At 40.2% G+C, this 17,082-nt stretch overlaps 1 protein-coding gene and 1 long non-coding RNA gene across 5 annotated transcripts; one reads left to right on the plus strand and one right to left on the minus strand.

Annotated features, from left to right (window-relative positions):
* Positions 1-703: 703 nt before the first annotated feature.
* On the minus strand, positions 704-16,627 carry LOC118394845 (outer dense fiber protein 2-like). 3 transcript variants are annotated; one of them, XM_035788434.2, is made up of 17 exons: positions 16,403-16,627; positions 15,686-15,814; positions 15,458-15,587; positions 15,181-15,312; positions 14,873-14,947; positions 14,260-14,331; positions 12,737-12,853; positions 12,179-12,364; positions 8,788-8,897; positions 8,491-8,626; positions 7,072-7,182; positions 6,834-6,938; positions 4,981-5,139; positions 4,321-4,421; positions 3,910-4,072; positions 3,242-3,367; positions 704-1,103 (listed from the first exon to the last, which is right to left on the minus strand). In XM_035788434.2, the coding sequence occupies exons 2-17, from the start codon at positions 15,808-15,810 to the stop codon at positions 924-926; spliced, it is 2,028 nt and encodes a 675-aa protein (XP_035644327.1). In that variant the 5' UTR covers positions 15,811-15,814; positions 16,403-16,627; the 3' UTR covers positions 704-923. The 3 variants fall into 3 exon arrangements, with proteins under 3 accessions (XP_035644327.1, XP_035644328.1, XP_035644329.1); XM_035788435.2 differs by having other exon boundaries at positions 15,686-15,830; XM_035788436.2 differs by lacking the exon at positions 4,981-5,139 and having other exon boundaries at positions 16,403-16,625.
* LOC127907642 (uncharacterized) lies at positions 5,862-6,827 on the plus strand. 2 transcript variants are annotated; one of them, XR_008065262.1, is made up of 3 exons: positions 5,862-6,300; positions 6,371-6,545; positions 6,581-6,827. It is a non-coding gene; the product is annotated as an uncharacterized LOC127907642 (long non-coding RNA). The 2 variants fall into 2 exon arrangements; XR_008065261.1 differs by having other exon boundaries at positions 6,406-6,545.
* Positions 16,628-17,082: the final 455 nt, after the last annotated feature.

Below are 17,082 nucleotides of genomic sequence, written 5' to 3' on the forward strand. Positions count from 1 at the left end.
TAAGGACATTACATCAAAGTTGGATCAGCCTGTAGTGTGGTTTTCCACTTTAATTTTGAGTGTGACTCCAAATCCAGACCTCCACGGGTTGATAAATTTGATTTCCATTGATAATTTCTGTGATTTTGTTGTCAGCACATTCAACTATGTAATGAAAAAAGTATTTCATAAGAATATTTAATTCATTCAGATCTAGGATGTGTTATTTTAGTGTTCCCTTTATTTTTTTGAGCAGTGTATTTTGAGTTGTTTAACACTTTTTTGGTTACTACATGATTCCATATGTGCTATTTCATAATTGTGATGTCTTCCCTATTATTCTACAATGTAGAAAACAGTAAAAGTAATTAAAAACCCTTGAATGAGTAGGTGTGTCCAAACTTTGACTGGTACTATAACCAAGACTGTTTGTTGGTTCTATATTGGATATCTGGAGATCCTGACAACTGAACCTTGTTTTCAGATGTTGGCATTACATCAGATTGTTTCCTCTCCTCCTAATGTTATGCAAAGTGTTGACAGACAACTCATGAGCAAAGCCCTGGATACAGTGAGATCCCAAACAGAACATGAAACTGGCTCTCAGAGGCTCCCACGTCCTGCACAGCACGAAGAGTGATATACAAACTTAAGACTAGAGAAAAACACATTGGCTGTGGCGGTTCTGTAATTGGATTCTGTGATGAAAACAGTCTATACAATATGCCATTATAAACTTTATTGAAATTCTATTTATAAATGGACAAAAAAAAAGTATTAGCTGATCTATATAAACATTTACATGGACTTTATCGAACATAAAATGTATATGTGACGATTCATTGCTTCCCAAACACATTATTCTTAAATAATGCTCATATATTGTACATGATTGAACCTATAATACACATTACACACCACAAACACACATACCGGAGTAATCATCATTTTAAAAAGTAGGATGATCCAAAACTAGACGGTGCCTGTGGTAGTCCCTCGTCAAACATGGTGGCGTAAGAGTTTTTGAGGAAGTCTACGTAGTTCTGAATGCTCTGTTTGTGGCTTTTTGACTGGTCCAGACTGAGCTGCAGGTCCTTTAGACGCACCTCAAATTGCTTCTCAGCCTGCAGAGCAACACAACCAATCAATCTCTTTATTGTCCAAATTTGAATATTTGTAGTGCAGTCAAGGTAAAAACAACAATCTCAGAAAATATGCTCATACAAATAGGACAATAAGGCTTTACGCTCAAACTCAAAACAACAGTTAAACACTTAACATGATTTCATTCACCAAGGAATCAAGCCACTGACCTGACAAATGTACAGTATGTACTACTATGCTTTAAAATAGAAAAATGGTCTTATTCATTGCGTATTGTATGGCATCAAAAAGTAATGTAATGTGTTCTCATTAGCTTTGAGGGATATGGGGGAAAATGTCACATGGTTTGCAGTAGGCTATAGTAGCTACAATATCCCCCATCTACACACAATACCCTATAAATGACAAAGTGAAAGCATGTTTTTCGAGATTTTAGCAAATGTATTCAAAATGAAAATCTCATTTACATAAGTATTCACACCCCTGAGTCAATACTTGTAATTCTTCAAGCTCTGTCAAATTGGTTGTTGATCATTGCTAGAGAAACTTTTTCAGGTCTTGCCATAGATTTTCAAGTAGATTTAAGTAAAAACTGTAACTCGGGCACTCAGGAACATTCACAGTCTTCTTGGTAAGCAACACCTTTGTAGATTTGGCCTTGGTATGCAACTCCAATGTAGATTTGGCCTTGTGTTTTAGGTTATTGTCCTGCTGAAATGTGAATTCACCTCCCAGTGTCTGGTGGAAAGCAGACAAACAGGTTTTTGCCTGTGCTTAGCTCCATTCCGTTTCTTTTTATCCTGAGAAACTCCCCAGCCCTTAATGATAAAATAAAATAATTATTTATCCGTTATTTTACCAGGTAAGTTGACTGAGAACATGTTCTCATTTGCAGCAACGACCTGGGGAATAGTTACAGGGGAGAGGAGGGGGATTAATGAGCCAATTGTAAACTGGGGATTATTAGGTGACCATGATGGTTTTGAGGGCCAGATTGGGAATTTAGCCAGGACACCGGGGTTAACACCCCTACTCTTACGATAAGTGCCATGGGATCTTTAATGACCTCAGAGAGTCAGGACACCCGTTTAACGTCCCATCCGAAAGACTGCACCCTACACAGGGCAGTGTCCCCAATCACTGCCCTGGGGCATTGGGATATATTTTTTTTAAACCAGAGGAAAGAGTGCCTCCTACTGGCCCTCCAATAACATGATGCAGCCACCACTATGCTTGAAAATATGGAGTGGTACTCAGTAATGTGTTGTGATGGATTTGCCCCAAACATAACACTTTGTGTTCAGGACAAAAAGTGTATTGCTTTTACACAATTTTTTTGCAGTATTACTTTAATGCCTTGTTGCAAACAGGATGCATTTTTTGGAATATTTTTATTCTGTACATGCTTCCTTCTTTTCACCCTGTCAATTAGCTTAGCATTGTGGAGTAACTGGAATGTTTGTTGATCCATCCTCACTTTTCCCTTATCACAGCCATTAAACTCAAAATGTTTTTAAAAATTGCATCATGGTGAAATCACTGAGCGGTTTCCTTCCTCTTTGGCAACTGAATTAGGAAGGAAGCCTGTATCTTTGTAGTGACTGGGTGTATTGATACACCATCCAAAGTGGAATTAATAACTTCACCATACTCAAAGGGATATTCAATGTCTGCTTTTTTAAAAATTTTTTTAAACCAATCTACCAATAGGTGCCCTTCTTTGCGAGGCATTGGAAAACCTCCCTGGTCTTTGGTTGAATCTGTGTTTGAGGGACCTTACAGATAATTGTATGTATGCGGTCCAGAGATGATGTTGTCATTCAAAAATTACATTAAAAACTATTATTACACAGAGTCCATGCAACTTATTATGGGACTTGTAAAAGCCCATTTCTACTCCTTAATTTATTTAGGCTTGCCATTTAAAAAAAAGAGGTACAATACTTAATCAAGACATTTTAGCTTTTCATTTTTTATTACATTTGTCAAAATGTTGAAAAACATAATTCCACTGACAATATGGGGTATTGTGTGTCGGCCAGTCACACCAAAAAAAACTTAGATTTTAAATTTGTCTGTAACGCAACACAATGTGGAAAAAGTCTAGGGATGTGAATTCTTTCTGAAGGCACTGTATGTGATTGTGTCTGGTACTTACTGACTGCTTGCTTTGTTTCATATGTTTCAGCTCATTCTCTCTTCTGCTCTTCTCAGCCTCCAGCTCCAGGATTCTGGTCTGAAGGGAACTTTCTCTGGAGACGGCTTTGTCTTTGACTTTGGAAACCTCGGCATGAGATAAATAAAGATTATGAGATGTGTCAAAAAGAAAACCACACATATCGACAGGAACTCATCCCCTAAAAAACACTATCTTCAATTCGCTTCTGTGCCTTTCCATTCCCCTTCGGGGAACATTGGTTCCACTTAATATGAACCTTTATTCTGAGCATTTGAATTTGCTTCTATGTACACATACACTGGATTTGAATAAAACCATATGCTGAGTGTATGAGCATTACATACTGTCCACATCCACACATTAAAATATCCTATCCAGGAGCAATCATACAGTAACCTAGGGGTTAAAGTAAAAAAAATAATCCCACCACTGAAACTTAGGCCGATCTCAGATCCATTGTCTGGGGCCAGGTTAACCTGCATAATGAACATCATGCTTTTAAGGAAATAGAATAATTTTGTACATGTTTTAAAACTTCAAGTTTCACCAATTCCAGTCCTTTTCAATCTAAAACTTAAAACAAAAACAACAACAAAAATGACGAGGAAAATCCGTCGCAGTGACGGAGAAATTTAACCCCAGAGTACCTGTTGCCTGACATCGGCCACTGCTGCCTCCAGTTGTCTGTTGAGAGCCTGGCAGTCTGCTGAGCGCTGTTCTAGCTGCCTGCTGCTGTAGTGTAGCGACTCCTCCTGCCCTGCCAGCCTACGGACCAGCTCCTGGTTCTCCCCATGAAGCTCCTCCATCTGCCTGGAATACATCATCGGCAATGCATAAGGAACCCATTCATAACACATTCGTAACCCATACCCAAGTCACAAGCAGTACATTAACATTTCAGAACATTTCAGAATTCACCCAGGGCAGGCGTAAAAACGTATATAAAAAAACAATACATCTTCAATGTCGCTAATGTACTTTGACATGAGAAATACAGAGGAATCTAGTTTGAAAACCAAAAAGCAAAACGAAAGAAGAGAAAGTAGTAATAACCTTACCTTTGAAGAGCCTCCCATTTTTGCCGTAGCTGTGAGTTGGCCTCGTGGATAGACTCCTTCATGTCCATCGATGACCTCGTCTTCTCCCCCTGTCTCTCCACCTGGACGCACAATAATCATACCTTGGTGGTTAGGCAAAAAAAAAAACATGTGGTTGGACTATGACTCAATGATATGACAGATGCTGAATGTATGTTCAGTTGAATAGTCTTGACTAACAGGGACTTGAATGGGGGTTCACACATATACAGCGCAACACTAAAGAGTCACCAACACAGCACACAACACTGTACAACGGTGATATGAGGAACATTCAAAAAAAGGCAAGCGTTGATTGGACAGCGCCGAAACATTCATAGAAACACATTTTAAAACAGTTGAAGGTGATCATCACAGCTTTACAAAACTACAAAAAGGGGCACATAGGGCTTTCGACCTAACTTTTTTTTTTACTGCAATCCAAGTATATCCAATCACAAACTTCAACACCAACTCAAAGCAGGAAGCGAGGGATGCACTAGAATAACATGGAGATGTAATTCTAACAGTATAATGGGAAACCATACATGGGGTTTGACTGACATCTGGTGGTAGATACTGTACTCCACCACCTCAGTGCTTACTTGCCCATCGACAAATGACATTTCGTCATAAGCACACCTTAACCTGCAGTTGTCTAATGGCCTCTGCCTTGTCTGCACATCTCTTCTCCGAGCGCCTCAGGTTGTCCTGGCACTCCGCCAGACTCTGCTCCGCGGTGCCCAGTAACTCGGGGTACTCTTCCAGTTCCCTCACGCGCCCCTCCAGCTCCAGCCTCACCTGGGGTCCCGGGGGAGGGGCGTGCAGGCCGGCAAGGCAGGGGAGCAGAGAAATGTTAGTGACTGATTGGCTGCACCTCTCTGAGTAGCTTTCACCGACTGGACCCTGACTGGGAACCGAAGCATAGGTAATGTATGCGGAAGCAGGGCATGGCCATTCACCACAGATGTGGGTTTTTTTTCCCCTCAGAGAGAATATTTTGAAGGCTTTCAGCAAAATGTGGTTTAATCAGAAGCAGCAGTTAAGTTCCAGTCCTGTTAAACTGACGTGTCGATAGTTGGATGCAGACTAGGGAACCCCAGTGATCACTGAATTCTAAAATGACAGCATACGTTGGTTTTTACGCCGAGGATAAATGTGAAGCTGTGCACTTTGAAATGGTTAACAGCACATGCGTGGGTACGGGAAAGACCAGAAACAACTACAAATGTTAGTAAACAAATATCAAAACATACAGGATATCACATTCATTTTAATTTTACTGAACCAAGTAGTGTTTGTGTCTCAAACTATTTCAAGCAATTTGATATTCTACTCTGTTGAGTGAGCCCTCTCTTGCTTTAATTATGAACGACACAAACCAATTTAAAGAGATACTTTGGGATTTTTGGCAACAAGGCCCTTTATCTACTTCCCTAGAGTGAGATGAACTTGTAGATACCATTTTTATGTCTCGTGTCCAGTATGAAGGAATTTAGAGCTTGTTTTGCGAGAAAATGCTAACTAGCTTTAGCGCAATAACTGGAAGTCTATGGTTATCTACTAGCATGCCAGCTCATTGCCAAAATCCAGAATGATCCCTTTAAGACAAAGCTGCTGCTACTCTCTGTTGATCATATATGCAGTCACATTAACTATACATTCATGTACATACTACCTCAATCAGCCTGACTAACCGGTGCCTGTATGTAGCCTCGCTACTGTATAAAGCCTCGCTACTGTTATAGCCTCACTACTGTATATAGCCTCGCTACGGTATAAAGGCTCGCTACTGTTATAGCCTCACTACTGTATGTAGCCTCGATACGGTATGTAGCCTCGATACTGTTATTTTTCACTGTCTTTTTACTGTCGTTTTTATTTTTCTACTTACCCATTGTTCACCTAATACCTTTTTTTGCACTGTTGGTTAGAGTCTGTAAGTAAGCATTTCACTGTAAGGTCTACACCGGTTGTATTCGGCATTTCACTGTAAGGTCTACACCGGTTGTATTCGGCATTTCACTGTAAGGTCTACACCGGTTGTATTCGGCATTTCACTGTAAGGTCTACACCGGTTGTATTCGGCATTTCACTGTAAGGTCTACACCGGTTGTATTCGGCATTTCACTGTAAGGTCTACACCGGTTGTATTCGGCATTTCACTCTAAGGTCTACACCGGTTGTATTCGGCATTTCACTCTAAGGTCTACACCGGTTGTATTCGGCATTTCACTGTAAGGTCTACACCGGTTGTATTCGGCATTTCACTGTAAGGTCTACACCGGTTGTATTCGGCATTTCACTGCAAGGTCTACACCGGTTGTATTCGGCATTTCACTGCAAGGTCTACACCGGTTGTATTCGGCATTTCACTGTAAGGTCTACACCGGTTGTATTCGGCATTTCACTGTAAGGTCTACACCGGTTGTATTCGGCGCACGTGACAAAGAAGACTTTGATTTGATTTGAATGTAGCCAACAGAAGACTTCACCTTTTTCACTTCCGCATCTCTTCCTTCGCTGGTGTTCTCTGCTTCCCTCAGAAAACCATCCAACTTCATCTTCAGATCCTCCACCTCCAGTTGAAGCTCTGCCACCTGAGAGATGGGAGGCAATAAGAGGCGAATAAAACAGACAGCTGCTGCCTTACCCTTTTAGTCTCTCAATACATTCCTATAGGATTCAGTGGGTATGGGAACTTGGAAGTGTGGTGGGGTGCGGGATCCCTGCCTGACTCTGATGCTGTTCTGCTTGGTCTTTCCTCTCCTGTGAGACGGCGCTCTCCTCTTTCAGCGCCGCTTTAGAATGGACCAGCTGCAGCTCCAACTCAACGATGGACGCCTGGAACCGGAGATAAATACACAAATAGAATCCTAAACATGGTGGGAGCAAACCACACACTAATAACCATACATACACTCCCCCTCCATAGGTGTTCGGACTGTGACGCTAACATTTAAAAAATGTGGCTCTGGGCTCCAGCGTTTTAGATTTGAGATCAGGCGACATTTTATTTTGAGGGTATGGAAGCACTTTATGTATCTAGTCCCCCCAGTTGAAGAAGTCATAAGTATTTGGACAAATTCCCTCAAAGTGTATTAAAGTGATCAAAAGTGTAGTATTTGGTCCGGCATTCCTGCCACACAATGACTACGTCAAGCTTGTGAGACTGTTGTAGTTGTGTTTTAGATCATGTTTTGCCTAATAGGAACTGCACGATGAGTAATTCTTTCTAAGTGAGTGGGTAAAATGTTTCTGAACACATGTAAATTAATCCTGATAATGCCATGATTAGGAAAAATCATGAATGAATCATGAATAATGATGAGTGAGAAGATTACAGAGGATACAACAAAACATGCTAACCGCTCATCATTACCAATAACAGGGAAGGTTAGCATTTTCAGAGGGTATGCTATTTCTACCACTGTAAGCCTTACTACTCGTGATTATCCGCGATTCATTCATGATTATCCATGATCATAGTAGCATACACATTAATGTAGAAGTGTTCAGAAACTATTCTTACTTTCACCATTCAGTTCCTTTTGGGTAAAAATATAACCCGAAACACAACCAAAACAAACTGCAAATGCATGCAACAAGTTTGTAGTCACAAGCTTGAGGTAGTCATTGAGTGCAAGGAATATGGGACCAAATACCAAACTTTTTACCATTTTAATACACTATATGTGAATTTGGCCAAATGGGTGGACTAGACATATAAAGTGTTTTCATTTCTAAATGGTAAAACATGCATGGAAAAACCCTCAAATAAAAAAAGGTGAGATTCTGTACTGTCGCCTCATATGAAACATTTGACCTCAAATCCAAAATGCTGGAGTATAGAGCCAAATGTAAAATGTTAGCGTGACTGTCTAAATACATATAGAGGGGAGTGTAGAAACATATCATCCTGTATTAAGGTGGGAAGACGTTTTACATGTTAGAATAAACAGAAAAGGTACACAAATTCAAAAGCAGTAGAGCTAGGTTTGTTATCTAAGCAATTAGATGTAATAGTTTACAAAATGTGTATATAGATGTGGTAGTTGGGGCTAATCCATGGCTCAAGGTGAAGTAAATCAATAGTTTTTGGTTGGTGCATACACAACTTAAAAGGTCTATATTGGTGTTTAATTGTCCTACCTTGAGGGTTGCGTTCTCAAGGCCAATGTCGCCGTTTTCAGCGTAGAGTTTTTCCACTTTTAGCAGTAAGACCTCGTTTGCAGCAGTGAATTCGTCACTCTCCTTCTGTAGCTTTGCAGTAATGTCGGCTATTTGGCTGTAATGAAACGTCAATAAGCAATTGCCACTTGCCCACTTCTACTTTCTGTGAGGAGAAAATGTGAAAAGCTTTGCAAATGAAAAGAACAACATTGATTGCCTCAAAGACCTGGATTAATATGCCAGCCTTTGTCCAGGTCAAAATGAGAAACGACATACCCTTTCAGTAGTCCTATCTGTGCATCAAGCAGAATTCTCGCATTTGTCTTCTGCTCCTGTTGACTCCTCCATGTGTCCCTCTCTGAACAAGCCTCCGCCAGCTGAACATCCTACATGTCATCATGCCACAGAACATAAATCAGTTTACCGTCACTGGCAAGGAACAACGGAATACCTGGGTCGCGTTCAGTAGGGAACACCGTAACAAAAGTTATAAAAAGCCTTCCATCTTCATTTTAAGGATGGAACCGTTAGATGAAAATACAATGAGTGCACAAAACATTAGGAACTCACTCGGCTCTTTCTATGACAGACTGCCCAGGTGAAAGCTATGATAACTTAATGTCACCTGTTAAATCTACTTCGAATCAGTGTAGATGAAGGACAGGTTAAAGAAGGAGTTTTAAGCCTTGAGACAATTGAGACATGGATTGTGTATGTGTGCCAATCAGAGGGTGAATGGTCAAGACAAAAGATTTCAGTGCCTTTGAATGGGGTATCGTAGCAGTTGCCAGACACACCGTTTTGAGTGCGTCAAGAACTACAACACTGCTGGGTTTTTCATGCTCAACAGTTTCCCTTGTGTATCAAGAATGGTCCACCACCCAAAGGACATCCAGCCAACTTAACAACTGTGGGAAGCATTGGAGTCAACATGGGCCAGCATCCCTGTGGAACGCTTTTGATACCTTATAGAGTCCATGCCCCGACGAATTGAGGCCGTTCTGAGGGCAAAAGGGGGTGCAACTCAATATCAGGAAGGTGTTCCTAATGTTTTGTACACTCAGTGTATAACAAACAATCAGAAAATACAACGTCTACACATCGATCAGGAAGAACACAACTTAGCAATATATGCAGACGATGAAATGCTCGACTGAGCAAACCTACCAGTCAGTTCCCACCACTATGGATGAAGCACAACAAGTGTCGTATCTCAGTACAGACTAAATACAGTGAAATCAGACAGAATGATGGTAGGTCAACCAATATCCCAAGACATCAAAACAAACTCAAATACTAAGATCTGATGAAACTGCATCAGTATAAGTTAGGAACACTGGAAATTCAGCATAAACAGGACCTACAAAAGATGGAAATTAGTACCTTTAACAAGAACAGGAAGAATGGAAAACGATTCAAATTAACATTCTCCCATAAAGTGTATTCCTGTTCCAGAATCAACCAATCACTATTACTCCAAATACTTTTAAAAAGGTGGGACACATTCCTGAGGAAATTCATCTGGGGAGCAAGAAAAGCCCGTGTCAAACTTAAAACAATTAAACATAAAACAAGCCCAGGCCGACCAACTAAAATCCATTATTGTATGGATGAACCCAGCATCAACCGCTACATGTAGACAGACGGATAAGCAAACTGTGCAAGTGGAGAAAAAGTTGTGAGTGGCAGTGAAGAGGAACGTCGGGGGGGGGATGAATTCAGATGGAGCCCTTAGAAAGTTTATACCCAAAATTATTATTTTCGGATATAAAGACGATGCTGTATCAACAAAAAAACGTCATTTCTCAGAACAAGAATAGACTGACACATTTCAGAATAAAGTTCTAAAGAAGGCCAGATGTATTTCAGCAGGACAACCGTTTTCAGCTATGCTAACATAATTGCAAAAGGGTTTTCTAATGATCAATTAGCCTTTTAAAATGATCAACTTGGATTAGCTAACACAACGTGCCATTGGAACACAGGAGTGATGGTTGCTAATAATGGGCCTCTCTCTGTATGCCTGTGTAGATATTCATATTTTTGTTAAATGAGCCGTTTCCAGCTACAAAAGTCATTTACAACATTAACGATGTCTACACTGTATTTCTGATCAATTTGATGTTATTTTAATTAATGGACAAAAAAAAACGTGCTTTTCTTTCAAAAATAAAGACCTTTCCAAGTGACCCCAAACTTTTGAACGGTAGTGTAAGCAAATGCCAACAAAATAACTTTTTGGTCAGTGTGTGTGTGTCTCAAAAATGTAACTGTACTATAATACTTAAAAGGCCTTTTAAAAAAAAAAATTATATCGGTATTGGGTTTTTTGGCTGTAATGTAACAAAATGTGGCAAACGTCAAGGGGTCTGAAAACATTCCAAAGGCACTGTACATCCTTTAATTAGATAGAAAAGACATCTAAGAAAGTAAATGCCAAGAATGTGCTGGGGCACAGAATTATCAGAGAAGAAACAAAAGATGAGAACATTACATTGTGGTCCTTCTGTAGCACAGTTGGTAGAGCATGGCGCTTGTAACGCCAGGGTAGTGGGTTCGATTCCCGGGATCACCCATACGTAGAATGTATGCACACATGACTGTAAGTCGCTTTGGATAAAAGCGTCTGCTAAATGGCATATATTATTATATTATTATTATTATAGTGAAAACCAATTGGTTAGACGAGCTGCAAATAGTAACAACCGCAGAGGAATGGGAGGACATATCTAGAAGAACAAGTCCAAGACAACTAACTCTACTCTGTAGGGAATTCTCTTGGGAAATTCAGTCAAGATGTTTCATAACTCCTATAATACAACAACAATACAACTGTGACATCACACCAAATTGCTGGCGTAACTGTGGGGAGAGCAGGGCTAATCACATCTACATACTATTTTCCTGCCCAGTCCTCAATAATTTCTGGACCGAAGTAAATAAAGTACTGGATGATACGCTTGAACACTCACGTTCTCTAAATCCAGAACACATGCTCCTTCCTCATACACTGGTCCTCCAAAATGATAAGTACCTTTTCAGAATTCTGAGAATAACAGCACTTAAACAGATGACTAGAAACTGCCTTAAACCCCTGGCACCACAAATAAGAAATTGGAAAGAAACAATTAATGAAATCTACAGTCTGGTAAATGATAACTCATAGAATAAGAAACCAAATAACTCTGAGATACGATGGGAAAAAAGTATAGAAAACTGACATTATATTGGCAAATATTTATAGGCCCTAACAGGAGATAAAATGTACATGTTTGAAAGAGATGGGTGTTTGTGTGTCGGTGGATGTGTGTGAGAATGGGTGCATGTATGCGACTGTAGAAGATGTGTGTAAGCATGTGTGGGTGCGTGTCGGCGTACCATTATATTGTTTTATGAAATGCTGACTGTCGGTGTGTAGAGATTAATTATTTCCTTTTCATGTTGGGAGGGGAGGGGGGTAAATGTGTATATCTCTTGTTGGGATTCTGTTGTGATCTAAAACCAATAAATAAAAATTACAAAAATACAACTAAAAAAAGCTGTGGTGTTATTGGACAAGTACATGTAGTATCTCCTGGTTTCAAAACATGTTCTCCAGCCTGAACTAAACCCTGGGGACGAGAAAATGATGAACACCAAACTGACTCCCAACATTACCCATACATACCTTCTCCCTCAGCTGAGTGTAACATTTATCCACAGCAGCTTCGAACCTCTCGGCCCTCTGTTTCTGGGCACGGGTGGCCTTCTTCAGGCCCTCTTTCTCCTGTTCTGCCTTCTCAGACACACTGGAGATCTCCCCCCTCAGACCATCTATCTCCATCTTCTGCTCAGTCAGCTGCCTCTCCAAACCCTGGGAGAAAGAAAGACAGGAAACAAACACTGACTGTTTAACCTTTCAACATATCTTAATAATTATCTCTAGCCTGGTGAAAACAAGATAGGATTTCACTCGTGGACGACATCCGTCTTGAATGGGTTGTATAGAAGACTATTCTTTGTGAAACAGAAATGTCTACTTTTTACAGTCTTTCTTCCCAACAGTCCCAGACATCACACACACAGGCTGGAAGCATAATACTGACTGCAAACTACCTCCTTTACTTTACCGGTGTCTTATTCTACAGACAGAATGGTTAAGGCTTAGAAATACACCTTTCCCAACTCAGACAATATAGTGATTGATTGACTGACTAATAGACTGATGCCTGAACTTGTGTGTTACCCGGAGCTGCACGGTGAGACGGTTGTTGTCGGCCTCTTTGCTGTGTAGCTGGCCCTGCAGGTGAGCGCGTGTGGTCTCCACAGACTTGGTGGCATGGACCGCATTCTCGGTGTTCTCCTGTGGAGCATCAAAGCAGAAAGAGCTGGTGTGAGGGCACTGCTTTCAAACAGTATGATTTATTCCTTTGTCAATGTGTTTTATCGTTGTACAAAATGTAGTCACATCCAAAATGATTGGCACGCTTGATGAAGATGAGCAAAAAAAACACTGTATAAAATAAATACAAATACTGAGATACTATATATTGTAGGCTCAAACAACATTTTTTATTCGATTATTTTACATTAATAGAATTGCTTGCGAGGATAAGGGTGGTTGGCCTTTTTCTATAATGTCTTATGATATTGAAGAAAACACATTGGGTAGGGATCTTAGACCAACCATTCCGTCATATAGAATCTTTCCAGTTCCTCGATATCCTTCATTCTGCGCTTATGCACAGCCTTCAATTCAAACCACAGGTTTCCAATGAAAATGACCATTGCAAAATGTTGATTTTCTGGTAAGAGAGGCAACCAGGTGTCCTGCTAAAATTACCTACTACTTGGTAGAGTTCATGATGCCGTTGACAAGGGCCCCAGAACCATTGGAAGCAAAACAGCACCATAACATCAAAGATCCACCACCATATCCTGCAGAAGGAATGAGGTTATTTTCTGCATATGCATCCTTCTTTAGAGGCCAAGCCCACCACCGGTGTGAAAGTCCAAAGAGCTTGATTTTCGTCTGACCATAACACTGGTTCCAATCCAAGTGGCAATGACCTTTAGCAAACTCCAGGCATTGAAATTGGTTGGTTTCTCTCAATGAAGGCTCTTTTTATGGCAACCTTTCCAGACTATTGGCATGGAGGTGGTGTCTAATTGTAGATTTTGAGACTTTGTGACTCCAAAATGCATTCTGTAATTCTCCAATACTTGGCCCTTGGATTTCTTTTGCCTCCCGAACCATCTTCCCTACTGTGCGTGGGGACAAGATGCACTTAGGTCCTCTAGAAGGCAAATTTACCACTGTTCCAGTGGTTTTGAACTTCTTAATTGTTGCCCTAATAGTGATATATTTGTTTTTTCAGTCATTTTTTTGTACCTATTGCCTGATTTAACAATAATTTTTCTCTTTTCATTCCTGAGTGCTTTGCCTTTCCCCTTGGTGATGGATGACAAATGGATTTCACATGCGTGTTACCTCATTTTTATACCCCAGTGAAACAGGAAGCCATGAAAGGCCACAATACAGTTCCTTAAGCTGAGATTGACTTAAAAAGTAGAATGTTAATAAATATGATAATAATTAATTTTTTTGTATTGTAATTGTATAAAATAATATAATTTCCCATTTTTTGAGCATAAAATATAGCTTGGTATTATTTATTTTATACAGTAATTGTTTGCTAATCTTTATCAAGGGTGCCAATAATTTCAGATGTGACTGTATTTCATGTGAAATTAAAGGCCAAAGCTCACCATTTCTTTCTTCCGCATACCCATCAGTTCATCCACCATTTTGTCTTTATCGTTCAAATTTCTTTTCAAATGCTGGTGGAAACAAAAGAACAAGAACTTTTATCTTACTCACAGTACAACAGTAAAATTACATATGTGTATAGTGAACAGGAGCAGATGCTTTTCTATCCCAAGTGTCTTACAAAGGTAGCACACAAGTTCAGTACATGTGGCCCATGCAGGATTGAATCAAATCCCCAACCTTAATCTTTCAAGCACCATGTTTCAACCCATTGAGCCATCTGAACTACTGCACTGAATTACCCTACCCTCTAGGCGGCAGGTAGCACAGCAGTCAAGAGTTGGGCCAGTAACCGAAAGGTTGCTGGATAGAATCCCAGAGTCGACTAGGTGAAAGATATGTCCTTGAGCAAGGCACTTAACCCTAATTGCTCCTGTAAATCACTCTGGATAAGAGTGTCTGCTAATAGGACTAAAATGTAAAATGTATAACATGTTGGCAGACCATATAAAATCTTCAGCCTTGGCACCGCTTTGTTAATTTTTCACTGTTTAAATACAGGTCTGGAGTGTCTGAAGTCCTCTTTTTTTACCCAAATGAGGAGCAATTTACCAGATTATCACACTCAGCCTGCGTAAGCTTCTTTAGTAAGAGATCAATGTGTTTGTCTGTCTCCATTCGAGATGCCTAATAAAAAAGGAGACAAAAAGAGGTAGTCAAAACATGTTATTTCACACAACAGATAAAAAGACAAAGTTGCAGTTGACTTTAGTCCACAAGTACAGTTTAATGCATTATGGTCCACTTATAATGCATTGTAAAAATTGTCATAAGCATGACCCCCTTATAAATTGCAACCTGACAGGCCCCCGAAGTAGTAGTCATTAGCCATCAGATTATAACTGGTTGATAAGACCAACCTCTGCATCCTGCAGGTCTTGGAGTTGCTGTCGAACAGACTTGTTAATCCGTTTAAAGACCTCCAACTTCTCCAGCAGAAGGCCTCTCTGCCTTGACATCCGCCGGTTATCAGAGGCAGAGTGTCTTGAGTCCTTTATAATAGAAGGATGAATTAAATTTGACTTTGGACACATTAACAAGTTGTTAATGAATTCAACATTTTGATATCGGGTTGTGCATCTCAAAACAAAGACAGGTACACTGTAAGCACATCAATTACAAAGGACTTCACATTACGGCAAAATCATCCTCCAGGATCTCCTTGAACGACATGAGCTGTACGGCTGCAGAGTTGGCCGCTGCTTCTGCATCCATCAATGTTTTCATCAGGGGACTTTTGCCGCCGGTGGCTCCATAGTCTCCATAACTAAGTATAACGACAAAAGAGAGCGGATTAGAAATCCGTTGGATCCACACTGAAAGCTGTTTGTGGGCTAGTGTGTGTATGTGTCTCATGGACCTCACCAGTTACTCTCCATCTCTGGAGTTTTGGTGTAGACACTGCTGCGTATCCTGCTCCCTCTCCCAGGCTCTGAGAAGCAGTCTAGATCGTCATCTAGAGAGTCCTGGAAGGGATCCTCAGAAGACATGGCTCTGGTGGATCAGAGGACTGGCTATATGGTTAGGGTTACATGACTGCATGCCTATAATAATCCCATTCTCATTTTCTAGTAAAATACACTAGACAACTATAATGACAAGGAAATTATGAAAAATATTGGTGCATAGACAGCATACGATAAGATAGACAGTCAACAATATAATGCACGTATAGCTACAGTATAATTTTATTTAACTAACCGGTCCAAGACAACATTTAACTGTTCCATTTAATCTCAATCAATGACTAGCTATTTCCTTTAATATTATGTATTGTCAGGCTACAAACAGTGCGTGCTCTTTTTAGCATTAGCTTCTAGCTGAGCTGATCCATTCTGACCTTGATTTCAGAGTTAAAGAACAGTAGCTAGCTAACATTAGCAACACAACCTTTGGTATCTACAGTATGCTAGCTGAATAGAACAAGTTCAAGTTAGCTACTGTACCTAGCTAATTTGGCCAGTTAGTTAGAATTGCGAAGATTGAAAGCGAATTCAATCCGAAGACACATATCCTACGATCAAGAAGTACCTAGCTAGATTGGTATGGTGAGATTTCGAATTAAATGTTGTTGTTTTTTACCTTCATTCACTACCGTGCCTTTTGTTTTGTGCTACTGCTATTCAACAGTTGATGCTCTCTGTAGAAAACGAGTTACCACAGCCACAAAGTTGCTAAATCGTACAATTTTATGAAAATAAAAATGAGCTTTTTGGTCTTAATTAAAGTTAGGGTTAGGCATACAGTTAGCAGTGCGGTTAAGCTTAGGTTTAAAATCTGATTTTAATAAGATACATTGTAGAAATAGGCGGAGTTTATGACTTTCTGTTTGTGGTAATTGGTGACGACCGTAGGAAACGAATGGCGTTCGTTGCATCCATTGGTTGATTTGAGTCCCGCCTATTTGTTCTGCGATTTGTGATTGGCTAAGGCATTGGACGTATGGACCTAACGTAAACAAACCCAACTAGACTAGAGCGTGATTGTTGTTAGCCAACCAAATGAACGTTGGAGGTTGATTTAATCCATCCACATGGATTTTCTGTGTTAAAATATTTGGAGTCAAACCGAATGAATGCTGCACGGGATTCAAATGCTAGTACCAAAGACAGTTTGAGTACTCTGTGCTAGTACAGTGAAGTCAAGTGGCATCCAAGTTTGGAGGGGACCATAGAGGACTCATCGTTGTATAGGTGCCATTATAGGGTCCAAAACAGCATGGGCAACGCCATTAAGGCTATCTCCTTTTTGAAGTTGTCCAT

Source organism: Oncorhynchus keta, chromosome 15 (assembly GCF_023373465.1).
Source record: "Oncorhynchus keta strain PuntledgeMale-10-30-2019 chromosome 15, Oket_V2, whole genome shotgun sequence".
Lineage (NCBI taxonomy): Eukaryota > Metazoa > Chordata > Actinopteri > Salmoniformes > Salmonidae > Oncorhynchus > Oncorhynchus keta.

Coding starts and splice junctions, on each gene's coding strand:
- LOC118394845 (XM_035788434.2), bottom strand. CDS start 15,810: ATGTCTTCTGAGGATCCCTTCCAGGACTCTCTAGATGACGATCTAGAC. Junction 4,422..4,980: donor TTAGACAACTGCAGGTTAAG/GTGTGCTTATGA, acceptor TTGTGCGTCCAG/GTGGAGAGACAGGGGGAGAA. Junction 4,073..4,320: donor AAATGGGAGGCTCTTCAAAG/GTAAGGTTATTA, acceptor GATGTATTCCAG/GCAGATGGAGGAGCTTCATG.